At 45.0% G+C, this 13,085-nt stretch overlaps 1 protein-coding gene across 5 annotated transcripts in view; it reads left to right on the forward strand.

Annotated features, from left to right (window-relative positions):
• The window catches only part of RBM20 (RNA binding motif protein 20), a 99,412-nt gene that overhangs the window by 17,194 nt on the left and 69,133 nt on the right, over positions 1–13,085 (forward strand). Inside the window, exon 1 of one of the 5 annotated variants that reach the window (XM_087725824.1) lies at positions 12,584–12,683. The exons of 2 other annotated variants lie outside the window; for them this stretch is intronic. In XM_087725824.1, coding sequence (XP_087581950.1) covers positions 12,655–12,683 — 29 coding nt within the window. In that variant the 5' untranslated portion in view covers positions 12,584–12,654. Of the gene's footprint in view, positions 1–12,583; positions 12,684–12,834; positions 12,927–13,085 lie in introns of those variants that run through there. 2 more of the 5 variants (XM_087725823.1, XM_087725826.1) reach the window with 2 other exon arrangements.

Below are 13,085 nucleotides of genomic sequence, written 5' to 3' on the forward strand. Positions count from 1 at the left end.
CCATCTGAGCAAGCCACTGACGTGACCATAGGGCCCCAGGATCCTGGTGCAGGCTTATTTAAGGAGGTGCCTCCGCCTCTGGATTTCGTTCCAGCTCCTCAATTGTTCTTAGACAATTAGCAGCAATGGGCCCAGCCAGGGTCCATGGCCAATCCTAGTGGGACAGACAGAAAGCTGTATACTATAGAGGCCCCACTGGAGGAGCTTCTGAAGCTTCCCCAGGTGGACGACCCTATCGTGTCCCTCACTTCTCCCTCTTCCCTTCCCGCGGAATTGCTGGAGGGGCTTAAGGCAGAGGACAAGAGGGCAGAATCTGCAGCTCACAAGACCCACTTGGCTACCACCTGGGCCATGCGCGCTTCCTCGTCCTCTTCCTATTTTGGCAGGGCAGCCCTGTTCTCGCTTCGAAAGTTGGTGGCAGGACTTCCGGCAGGAGACTCCAGGACAAGGCAGGACGTCAATAAGATTATTGCCGCCGTGGAGTACTCCGCTGACGCCTCTCTCACGGCCACAAAATTTTCATCTAGGGCCCTAGCCTCAAACGTCACCTCGAGGCGCCTGCTGTGGCTTCGCCACTGGCAGGCTGACATGAAGGCGAAATGGAAGGTGGCTTCCTCTCCCTTCAAAGGGGGAAAGCTCTTTGGGGAGGCCTTGGACACATTCCTGACAGTCCAAGGATAAACGCAAGGTGCTTCCCCCAGTCACCAGGAACGTAAAGGTCAGCCCTTTCGTAAGAATTCCTTTCGAAACAGTGAGCTCTCTACTTCCTCCAACGGACCCGGTCGCGCCTACGATCGCCCACAGGATTGCTCCCAGGATAGGTCCTTGTTTAGGGACAGAGGCAGGCAGCAAGGGTTCCGCAAGCCATTCTGAGGGGGTTAGTCCAACAAACATTTTCGGAAATCTAAGTGACCGTCACAGGGCTCCCCCCATAGGCTGCCGTCTCCAGCTCTATGCCGCCCAGTGGGAGGAGACTACGACGGACAGCCCGCCATGGGCTGACCCTGGAGTTCCTGTCCCTTCCCCCGACAACCTTCCTCCGTTGTCCCATCCCCAGGTCCGCCCACAAACTCCAACTGATGAGGGCGGAGATAGACCATCTCCTGGAGATAGCAGCCATAGAAGAAGTTCCCAAGGGTCACGAAGGCAGGGGGGTTTATTCTATCCTCTTCCTGGTACCCAAGTCATCAGGGGGGTGTGAGGGCGATTCTGGACCTCAAGAAGCTGAACAAACATCTAACGTACAAGCATTTCAAGATGCAGTCCCTCCAGACCATCCTGGGTTGCTTCAGGCAGGACAATCTGCTGACTTCGATCGACCTGAAAGAAGCATATCTGCATGTCCTGATACACCTGGCGCATCGCAAGTTCTTGAGGTTCCAGTTCACCGATCACCACTACCAGTACAAGGGTCTCCCCTTCGGCCTCTCGTCGGCCCCGCGGACTTTCACCAAGCTGCTGGCAACTGTGGCTGCATGGCTCCGGTCTCTTCCCGTGAGATTGGAATGCTACCTGTACGACATCCTTATCCACTCGTCGTCCAGGGGGCAGGCCCGGACAGATCTGAAAACCACCATCAAGGTCCTGCAGCTCCATGGGTTCTCGGTCAACCTCGCCAAAAGTCATCTGACCCTGACCTGCTGTATCCAGCACCTCAGAACGATCATCGACTCCGAGACCTGCCAAGTTTTCCTCACCCAGGAGAAGGTGGACAGCATCCGGGCTCTGGTGAGGAACATCCGCTCGACCAGATCAGCATCGATCGTCTCCCTCTCTCAGCTGATGGGGAAGCTGGTGTCATGCATTTCGGAGGTCCCGTGGGTACGGTTACACACACGAGAACTGCAGTGGTTCCTGCTTCCTCTACAGAGACGAAGAGCCAGCAGCTCCAGACGGGTGATACGAGTTCCCCCGAAGGTCCTCCGCTCCCTCAAGTGGTGGCTGTCAGAGGCCCTCCTCGAAGGCAGTCATTTCAGGGAACTGGAGCACCTGATAATAACTACAGACGCCAGTCTCTTCGGCTGGGGCGCTCACCTGGGGACTTCGATAGTCCAGGGCAGATGGTCGCAGGCGGAGCTTGCCGACAACATCAACTGGCTAGAGCTTCGGGTGGCCAAACTAGCCCTGCGTCATTTCCTCGATCAGGTCAGGGGCCGTGATGTACTGATCCTGACCGACAACATAGCCGCCAAAGCTTACATCAACCATCAGAGCAGCACGCGGTCCCTGGCTCTGATGTTGGAAGCGGAGGCCCTGGGGCGCTGGGCGGAGAGACATCTGGCCTCGATTCGAGCTGACCACATCTCCGGCGTAGACAATGTGACGGCGGACTGGCTAAGCAGGACCACCATCCAGAACTCGGAATGGCGGCTGCATCCAAGACTGTTCTGCCAGCTGTCCCGGAGGTTCGGCCACCCGGTGGTCGACCTGTTTGCCTCACTGGCCAACATGCACCTCCCCTGGTTTTTCACCAGGTTCCACTGCCCCGGGGCAGAGGGCACAGACGCCCTAAGGTCCCGCTGGCCTCCCAGTCGACTGCATGCATTCCCTCCTCTTCCTCTGATCCCGCAGGTCATCCGGAAAATACTGGAAGAGGGGGAGGAGGTGCTACTAGTGGCCCCTCACTGGCCAAGGAGGACTTGGTTCACCGACCTGGTCAGCTTGTCAGTATCCCGGCCGTGATGCATACCTCAGGAGCAAATCTCCCTCAGCCAGGGGGCTGTCCAACATCCAGAGCCCCAGTGGCTGCAGTTGACCGTCTGGCACTTGAGGGGGACCTCCTGAGGCTTCACTGTTTTTTTGACAGAATCATCCGGACTATTTAAGCTTCTAGATGACCTTCCACCGTCAGAATTTACGAAGCAACCTGGTCGGCCTTCTCACGTTGGTGCCTCAACCGTCAGATAGTGGCCTTGTCCGCAACCATCCCACAGGTCCTGGAATTTCTGCAGGACGGTTTGGACAAGGGCCTCGTGCCCAACACTCTCCGTAGACAGGTGGCTGCCCTGGGCACCATTCTGTCCACTGACTCAGCTACCACTTTCTAGACATCCCCAGTTTCGGGGCTTCCTAAAAGGGGCCTCCAACATATGTCCACCCCCAATTCATAGGTACCCTACCTGGGATTTGACTGTTGTACTGCAGGCGCTTACCGCGCCCCTCTTTGAGCCATTGCAGACGGTGGGTCTGCGCCACCTCACCCTTAAAACTGCCTTCCTGGTCGCCATCACCTCGGCCCGCAGGATATCGGAGTTGGCCGCCTTGTCTGTCAGAGGCGACCTCTGCATCTTCCACTCCGATAGAGTCATCTTATGATTGGATCCTGCCTTCGTCCCGAAGATTAACACCGTTTTCCACAGGGTGCAAGAGGTGATACTTCCGGACTTCTGTCCTCGTCCTAGGCACCAGAGAGAAGTAACATGGCACAAGTTGGACGTTCGGCGGGCGGTGCTCATTTACATGAAGCGGACCGCTCCCTTTCGTAAGTTGGAAGCATTATTTGTTTCATTCCAACCTGCTTTCATGGGGATGAAGGTCACGTCCTCCACTATAGGACACTGGCTCAGAGCAAGCATCAAGATGGCTTACGAGACTCAGGCCAGACCGGTTCCTCCTCGTATTACTGCCCATTCTACGAGGAGCGCAGCGATTTCGGCCGCTTGGGCTACTCAAGCACCAATTGAAGAAACTTGCCGTGCTGCTACGTGGTCTGGTCCATCTCCATTCATCCGAAACTACAAACTTGACATGTTCGCCTCTGCTGAGGCATCATTTGGGAGGAGAGTCTTGCAGAGAATCGTGGCGAGTACCGCGGCCCCGGACAGTTCTTCTTCCCTCCCAACTTCGACATAGCTTTGGCATGTCCCGTGCTTGGACACTCCAAGCAGCGCCTAGGAGAAAGACCGTTGGCTTACCTGAATGGTCATTCTCTAGGCATTGCGGAGTGTCCAAACCCACCCTTGAGGTGGGGCTGCGAGGTCTGTTTCTTTCACCTTATGTCTTGGACTTGGACTTAGACTGGTTTGAGTTATGGACTATTGGATCTTCTTCGTTTTTCGAAACTGAGCCTCTGAGGCAACCAAGAGGCGGAGCTACAATCAATTTTAAACCTCAGTTCCTTGGGCAGCAAGCTGAAGTTAACCCGTGCTTGGACACTCCGCAGCGCCTAGAGAACGACCATTCAGGTAAGCCAACGGTCTTTCTAGTGCTCCTGAATTGTTCCCCCCTTCCACAATAGCCCCTTGGGGTTTTTAAAAGGGGTTTAAAGGGTTTTGGTGGAGACTGATGGAGGCCTAGTAGGCATATTTAGTGTTACTATATCTCCCCCCATGCTCATTCCTATGCAACTTTTTGTTGCTGTTTAGTACTTTAGGTTCTCTTCCTAAAACTAGCTCTTGTACTGCCTATGATAAAGTGAGTAGGTTAAGGGAAAGGATTCCCTGTGTCTTTTCCTGCTACACAAATTTGTACTGATATTATTCTGTACACTATATTTTCACCCATCTCCGAGTTTTATTGAATATTCTTTTATAGTACCTTGAAAATCTATCATAAGACATTGGGGCATTGTTGGGTGACCACTCTGACATTACTGGTGATATCATTCCCATATCAATCAGAAAATTATTTCCTGATTACTGAATGACTATTGTTTAAGTGATGTTTTATAGCAGATTATTTTACTTATGAAAACGTTCATATCAATATGTACATCTACTTTTAATTGTTAATAGAGGCATAGAATGAAATAAAAGTGTGATTTGCAAAGACTTTTAAGTGCAATGAAATTATAACAACAGTTTACTGTTAAGAATATTTGCAACATTTGATATTTATGGAATACAACACTGATTCTTTTTATCATTAGTTCCACAGTAGCATACCATGCATTGGTTATACATACTTTTCTTCTATGTGGGAGTGCAATGGACCATTTGCTGACACTGTGCTTATTTCTTTTCTGCACGAATAATGAATTAATGAAACATGTTTGGAAACATTTCCAGGCAGAACCGGAACATTCAAGATTATAAAATAATGAAGCATAAAATATGTGTATTATATTGTGTTCCAGCAATAATAATTCATATCTTGTTGTAAAAGTTACTACTTTCACTATTTAAATATTAAAAATTTAAATCTTTTGTTCAGTAAGATGACTGCATTGCTTTCACATCAGTTTTACTATATTTCGAAATTATGGTAGCTTCTATCAGCCACCTGTTGCCTTCTTTGCCTCACAGTGATTATTCAATTATTTTGATATTAAAATAATAGCACATGGTAACATATGACTAACACCACTACATTGTGTTTTTCTTTGCTGTGTAATCAACTGCAGGTCAGACTGTGTGAAATTAACACACTGTAACTTTACTTTCTTTGTATGTACAGTATGTTTTTCTTCAAGTGAGTTTTTTTTTTAAAAAATTCCTGGCAACTGAACTTGCAGTTTTCTTGGAAAGCTTTTTCGGAAGTTGTTTGCATTGCCTTCTTCCTATGGCTGAGAAAGTGACTGGCCCACCCAGCTGGCTCTGGAACTAGATTTCATGGTCTGTTGATTTCTAACATGTTGCTTAGCCACTGCACCAAATTGGCCCTCAGCTTTACTATATTTCTACAAATATAAAGTTCTTAATCTGATTCTGACCCAGCTGCTTGTGTCTATGGCATGTCTATGTTTATTTTCTAATATAATGTTGTCAGGGTGTAGTAGTTTATTGCTTTTTATTTATTTTTTTATATTGTGTTTTATGCTTGTAAGCTTCTTGGAGTCAATGAGAGTGAGTTGGGCAGCAATATATATTTTCTTTAATAAATAATTCATATATGCTGCATTTTCTTCTTGTTAAAACAAAGTTTAGTTTACAACTATAAAGCTTGAGTTTGTTAGTACTATATTATTAACTATGCATATTATTTGTATATTTTTTGAGGAAGGAGAATAGTTGTGAAGTTTTCCCTATTGAAAGGAAGAAAAAGAGTTATACAGGATGTAGCTAGATATGTTGCTTTTATTTCACATAAAAACCGGCATGTTTATGCAACAGAGCCACTTCAGAACATAGAAATCAAAACTTATTTGCAGGTGCATACATACATGTATATAGCTATATGTGTTCATGTGCTTAGGGTTTTCCCCTCTACATTAACAGTACTTATTGTTATTCTTTTTCTTCCCTTAATATTTGTTTACATAACTCTTCTTTCTGCCATGCAAATCATTGGTTCCACCTCACCAGCACCTGCCCCTAGACTTTCGCATTACTACTTACATATTCCCAGTTTGGCTTATAAGGGCTGTGGTGAATTATTTTATAGCAGTATGCTAACATTGTAAACTGCCCAGAGAGTGTATATATGCTGTATATATATGCTGTATATAAGTCTGAGTGCTATTACTATTGCCAGCAATCATTCACTTCATTAATTCTTTTTTGCAAATATTTCTGTTACTTGAGAGTAAATTTGTGCTAAAAAATTCATCATGTGGCTGACTTGAACAACTATAGACAGGTATTTCCAAATCCACATTTTACCAAAGTAGTGCAGAAAGTGATGGCACTACTGTTTAAAGACCTCTTAGATGAAATGAATTAACTTAATCCTTTCTAGGCTATATTTAGACCCAAATAGTATAGATTTAGTCTCTCTGATGGATGATTTGTACTGGGTGAGCCAGAACCTCTTGGGGACATTTAAAATTGTTGACCTTTATCTTTTGACACCTTTTGATCCCATTGGTATCTTAGATAAGCCAAACATGAAAGCGTTGCTTTATAGTATTTTCTATCTTTCTAAAGCTACAAGAAAGTTATATTAGGAGTCTTCTGATTGTTCAACATCTAAATGGAGCCAATATGGTGTCTAACCACCATTTTCAAGAAGAACGTCAAGAATTGCTTTGAAATCCTAAACCTCATTGATAAAGAACCAAAGGAACTGTGGAAAGAACTTTAAGAAGTCATTAAAGATAAGTATGAAAAGAAACTAGTGAAGATGAAGAAACAGAAAAGAGCAGTCAGGATGTCAGGGGAAAAATAACATGGAAATTGCGAAGTTGAGAAGAGAAGCTAATGTTAACAAAAACAAAAATTGAGGAAGAATTATTAGAAGAGACAAGCAGTATTATAATAGCTGTAAAGACATGAGGATGGAATAGGCATGAACACAATGAGCAAAGTATTTCAAAAGATATCTTAACTCAAAAGGAAGTTTCAACCTTGATTTGGTGTGCTAAAGGACTCCAGAGGATAGATAATTCAAAGGAAATCAAACAAAGTTGGAAGGAATATACTGAAATATTCCACAGAAGAAATGTCAACATCCTACATACCTAGAAGATATTCTCTATTTAAAAGAACCTCTACTACTAGAATATGAAGTTAGATCAGTACAGAAGGTGGTGCTAACACTTCATATGATCTTGATTCTGTCTCTCCGTTGATGCAACCTAGCCAATTTACGTTGGCTTTTTTGGCTGTTGCTGCTCATATTTAAGTGATTAGCCACTAGGATTCCAAAATCCCATTCACAGTTACTGTTATTTAATCAGGTTTCACCTAATTGAACTGTACATTTGATTTTTCTTGCATGAATGTACTTAGATTTCTTACCACTGTATTTCATTTTGTTAGATAGAGCCCAGTGTTCAAGTCTGTCAAGATCCTTTTGGATCTGGAGCCTATCTTCTGTGGTATTGGCTATTCCCACCAGTTTGGTATCATTTGCAAATCTGATGAGGTCCTCTTTTAACCACTTATCTAAATCATTTATGTAAATCTTGAAGACAGAATGCTGCATACTTTCCTCCATAAAGATATAGTTCCATTAAGAATTACAGGTGTCTGAAGATGAGGAGGGTGGACAGGACACCCCTGATTTGTCAGAAGACAAGAATCTGGTCCCCGACGCCCCAGCCTTCTCAGGCTTATTTAAGCCCTCAATGTTTAAGGCCATTCTGACCAAGGCTAGGGCTTCATCCATTCAAATGGGACTCCCCACCCAATCTGACAAGAATGCCACTGAACAGGGTAGCAAGGAAATGTTTGGATCAGGGGATCCAGGTGCAGGTCTCTTTAAGGAGACCCCCTCTCAGGAACTGGTCCCGGCACTGCAACTGTTCCTGGATGTCATCCAGCGACAATGGGCCCAGCCTGGGTCAATGGCTAATCCCAGTGGGGTGGATAAAAAGCTCTACTCTATGGAGAGTGGCATGGAGGATCTCCTGAAGCTTCCTCAGGTAGATGACCCCATAGTGGCACTAACCTCAAACTCGATCCTTCCAGCCGATCTGCTGGAGGGACTCAAGGCAGAAGACAAGAGGGCGGAGAAGGCCTGTCATAAGACTCATATGGCCACCGCCATGAAAGCCTCCTCCTCCTTTTCCTACTTCAGTAGGGCAGCCCTATTTTGGCTCTGTAAGCTGCTAGCCAACCTCCCAGCCGGTGACACTAGATTGCGCCAGGATGTCAACAAAATTATTGCAGCGGTTGAATATTCGGCCACGCCTCCCTTAATGCCACCAATTTCTCCTCTAGGGCTCTGGCATCTAATGTGACCTCACGCTATCTTCTGTGGCTCCGCCACTGGTAGCTGGACATGAAGGCGAAGTGGAAATTGGCCTCGGCCCCTTTCAAGGGTGGTAAACTTTTTGGTGACGCCTTGGACTCAGTCTTAATTGAGTCCAAGGACAAACACAAAATCTTACCAGTGGTCACCAAGAAATCGGACCGCAAGGATCACTCCTTTTTTCATAGGCAGCCCTTTTGGAATGCAACCCCCCCATCCACCTCTGGGGGATTTACCAGGCCTTATTCCCAAATTCAAGACCTCTCCCATGATAGGACATCATTCAGGGACAAAACCAGGCAACAGGGTAACCGCAGGTCCTTTAGAGGAGGGTTCTCCAACCGTTCCTTTCAAAGAACCAAGTGACTGTCACTGGTCCCCTCCCATTTGGGGTCAGCTACAGCTTTACGCTGCCCAGTGGGAAGAGACAATGACAGACGTTTCGGTCTTGAACACGATCTGTCACGGCCTTACCTTAGACTTCCTCTCATTTCCTCCGTGGACATTCATCTGCTGCCCCTTCCGAAATTGATCCACAAGCGACAGCTGATGCAGGCAGAGATCCGGCATCTACTGGACATAGCGGACATCGAGCAGGTGCCCCTGGGTCAGGAGGGCAGCTAAGATGTAGCTAAGCAGAATGACCATCAGCAACTTGGAATGGCGACTTCATCCATTTCTGTTTTACCAACTGACCCAGATATTCGGTCTTCCGACAATAGACCTGTTCGCCAGTCCCGAGAGCACACACCTTCCCCGGTTCTTTTCCAGATTACAATGCTCCGGCGCGGAAGGAACAGATGTTCTTCGATGCCGCTGGCCCCCCAGCCTGTTATACATGTTTCCGCCCTTCCCACTGATACCCAAGGTGATCAGGAAGATCTTACTGGAGGGAGCTGAAGTACTGCTGGTCGCCCAGTACCTGCCAAGGAGCACTGGCGCATGCCTCAGGAGCAAATCTCCCTCAGCCAAGGGGCCATATCACACCCAGACGGACCCTCAATGGCTTCAGTTAGCCGTTTGGCACTTGAAGGCGACCTCCTGAGGCAGGACAGCTTCTCTGACAAGGTCATCCACACTATCCAGGGGTCCAGGCGACCTTCCACCATGTGGATCTATGACGCAACTTGGGCTATCTTCTCCTCTTAGTGTCAGTCCCATCACATCGATGCCACAGCAGCATTCCACAAATCCTGGACTTCCTCCAGGGGGAGTTGGACAAGGGCCTCGCCCTCAACACCTTTCGGAGACAGACAGCAGCCCTAGCCACCATCTTGTCCAGAGACGATTCTCAACTGCTCAGCAGATACCCAAGGGTTCGCAGTTTCCTAAAGAAGGCTACCAACCTATGCCCTCTGACGGTACACCATTACTCAACTTGGGACTTACCGATTGTCTTGCAGGCCTTAACATCGGCGCCATTCAAACCAATTTGCTCTATTAGCCTATGACATATTGTCATTCAAAACCGCCTTTCTCGTAGCCATCACTTCAGCACGCAGAATTTCGGAGTAGCCGCACTCTCCATTAGGGAGGACCTTTGTATTATACATTTGGACAGAGTCATTCTGCGATTGGATTCAGCATTTCTACCAAAAATTAAGAGCTTATTCCACAGAACGCAGGAGGTCATCCTCCCTGACTTCTGCCCACACCCCAGTCATCCCAGGGAGCGTGTCTGGCACAAATTGGATGTGTGGGGTATACAAAAAGAGGACATCTTCTTTTCACAGGTCGGAATCGTTCTTCATATCATTCCAGCCCACCCTCATGGGCAGGAAGGTATCATCTTCCACCATAGGACGTTGGCTGCGCACTTGCATTAAACTGGCTTACGAGCAACAATCCAGACCTGTTCCACCTCGTATAACAACACACTCCACGAGGAGATCTGCAGGGCGGCTAACTGGTCCTCGCCATCACCATTCATTCAGAATTACAGACTGGACTCCTTTGCCTCTGCAGAGGCTTCATTTGGAAGGAGAGTCTTACAGCGGGTCCTCACGGCTCCTACTAACCAGGACTTTCTTTCTTCCCACCCTGGGACTACATAGCTTGAGTATGTCCCATGCTTGGACCCCCCAAGCAGCGCTTAGGAGAATGACCATTGGCTTATCTGAATGGTCGTTCTCTAGGTGCTGCAGGAGTGTCCAACCCTGCCCTGGGGTCGCCTGCAGGTGCGTGACTTATCACCTCCGTGGCATAGACATTTCTCCATACAGCATCCTTCTGGGTCTCATACCTTCATTTTTTAAACTGAGCCTCTAAAGGAGCAGGAGGCGTGGCTACACAAACTTTGAACTCAGTCCTTGGGCAGCAAGCTGGTTAACCCATGCTTGGACACTCCCGCAGCACCTAGAGAACGACCATTCAGGTAAGCCAACAGTCATTCTATACAAACAATTCTTTGTAATAATATTTAAGTTTACATATATGCCAAAAATATTAGCACATCCACAATCAAGATTCCTTCCATGCTTTTAAAATGGTAAAATATAAAGCATAATTTGGTAAAATTGCACTGCTATTTATTTAAAATCTGCTTCAGCTTATAACATCTTTAATGATTTTGTTTGTGTGGTGTCATTTTAATGTTTTTCAAAGTATAGCTAAACATCTGCATATTACGTGACAGAAATAAAAATTGATTTTGAAATATGAGCATATTTTTCCTAATACAGGTAGTCCTCGACTTACAACAGTTCATTTAGTGACTGTTGAAAGTTACAATAGCCCTGAAAAAAGTGGCAGAGCCATTTTTCACATTTGCAACTGCTGCAGCATCCCCATGGTCATGTGATCAAAATTCAGACGCTTGGCAACTGACACACATTTATGATCACTGTAGTGTCCCAAAAATGGGATCACTTTTTTGCGACCTTCTGACAAGCAAAGTCAATGGGAAAACCAGATTTACTTAACAATTGTGTTAGTAATTTAATAACTGTAGTGATTCACTTAATAACTGGGGCAAGAAAGATTGTAAAATGGAGAAAAAACACTTAACAAATGTCTTACTTAGCAACAAAAATGTTGGGCTCAATTGTCATAAATTGAGGACTACTTGTATCTTTATCATTACGAATTGCTTCCTCTAACTGAAAATGAAAGTGAAAATCAGAATTCTGCTAACTACAAATCTGTTCACTTAGCATTTTATACAGAATGACATAAATGCATTGCAATATATTATCAACTTTGCAGTGCAATAGATGTTAAATATTGCCACTTCGGCAAATATATAAGTTGGTAATTTATGTTTTCCTTTTTTGTAGAGATTTTTGTTCTATAAATACAAAAGTTCCTCTTATGATAAATTATCATAAGAACTACTGTATTTGTAGTAAAACTATTGTATTTGTAGTAAAAAAATACCAGATTATCTATTTATTTATCCTGCTTGTACGACCACCCATTTCAACAAGCCCCTGGGTAGTCGTACAAATTAAGAGACAGAGCACACTTCTCTATCAGAGAGTATATCATTTAAAGCAGCCATGCTAAGGTTGAAGCTTCAAGCTAGAGCGCCCTTACTGGTATGGAATGCTTAATTTTTGAATCTACAGATTCACGTTGCAGAACAATATTAATTTGGCTTTGCTTAGATTTTTTTTAGTGTTTTTGATATTTTAACAATTCATATTGAAAAACTATTTGAGTATCTATATTACTGGTTTTCTTCCAGGATTTTCCAGAAAAATGGTAATCTATTAGGGAGGCAACAGCATTACCAGATTCTTTTATGTCGAGTCCTTAAAGGATTCCAGAGCACTGACTATGGCTAAGATAAATAACTATGGAAATGTATGCAGCTGCTTTGCCAGTGGAGTATTTATTTTTGACACTGAAACCATTAACAAGCTCTGGCTTTTCTCAGGTCAAGTAGCAGCAACGGAGAACATTAGCACTTTTTCTTTGTTGACAGCCTATCGTTATCATGGCAGGTCACAGGGGGTGAGTAGATAGTTGTGGTATTTGGACACTTAGTGTTGTAAGTTTTGGGTTTCTATTTTAAATGTTGCTTAGCTATAGCTGCTATCGGGTCCAATGTAAACCTTATTAGAGAATTGGCTGGGAGAGTGTATGAAAATATCATTAAAGGTTACATCAAGGTATATTTTAGTTTGTTCTTAAACAGCTTTTTAAAAGGAAAACCTAAATATGTATCTTTGCTATAAGAAAGTGTTGTTTGTAGAAACTGACAGCTTATTATCTTAAAATATCCTCCCCTTTTTATCTTGGTAGTTCCTTTGGAAGAGAAATGTTTGCTACAGAAATGCACTAGAATCAGTATAATCTTTCTGATCTGAAATCTTAAAATGTTTTACTGGAATAAACTACATTAAACTCAATGGGTGAGTTTTGAATAGACACTTGTAAAATTAGCAACAGTTGATAGACAAAATGTCTTTATACATGATATGTTTTGTATTCACCAAAAACTGCCGAAAAGAGATCAGTAAGCTTATAATTTAAACAAGAAAGAAAAAATCTTTGTAGAGTACTGTATCTAA

The sequence above is a fragment of the Thamnophis sirtalis genome, unplaced genomic scaffold (genome assembly GCF_051295495.1).
Source record: "Thamnophis sirtalis isolate CommonGarterSnake01/CBP01778 unplaced genomic scaffold, rThaSir2_p1.2 scaffold_11, whole genome shotgun sequence".
Taxonomy (NCBI): Eukaryota; Metazoa; Chordata; class Lepidosauria; order Squamata; family Natricidae; genus Thamnophis; species Thamnophis sirtalis.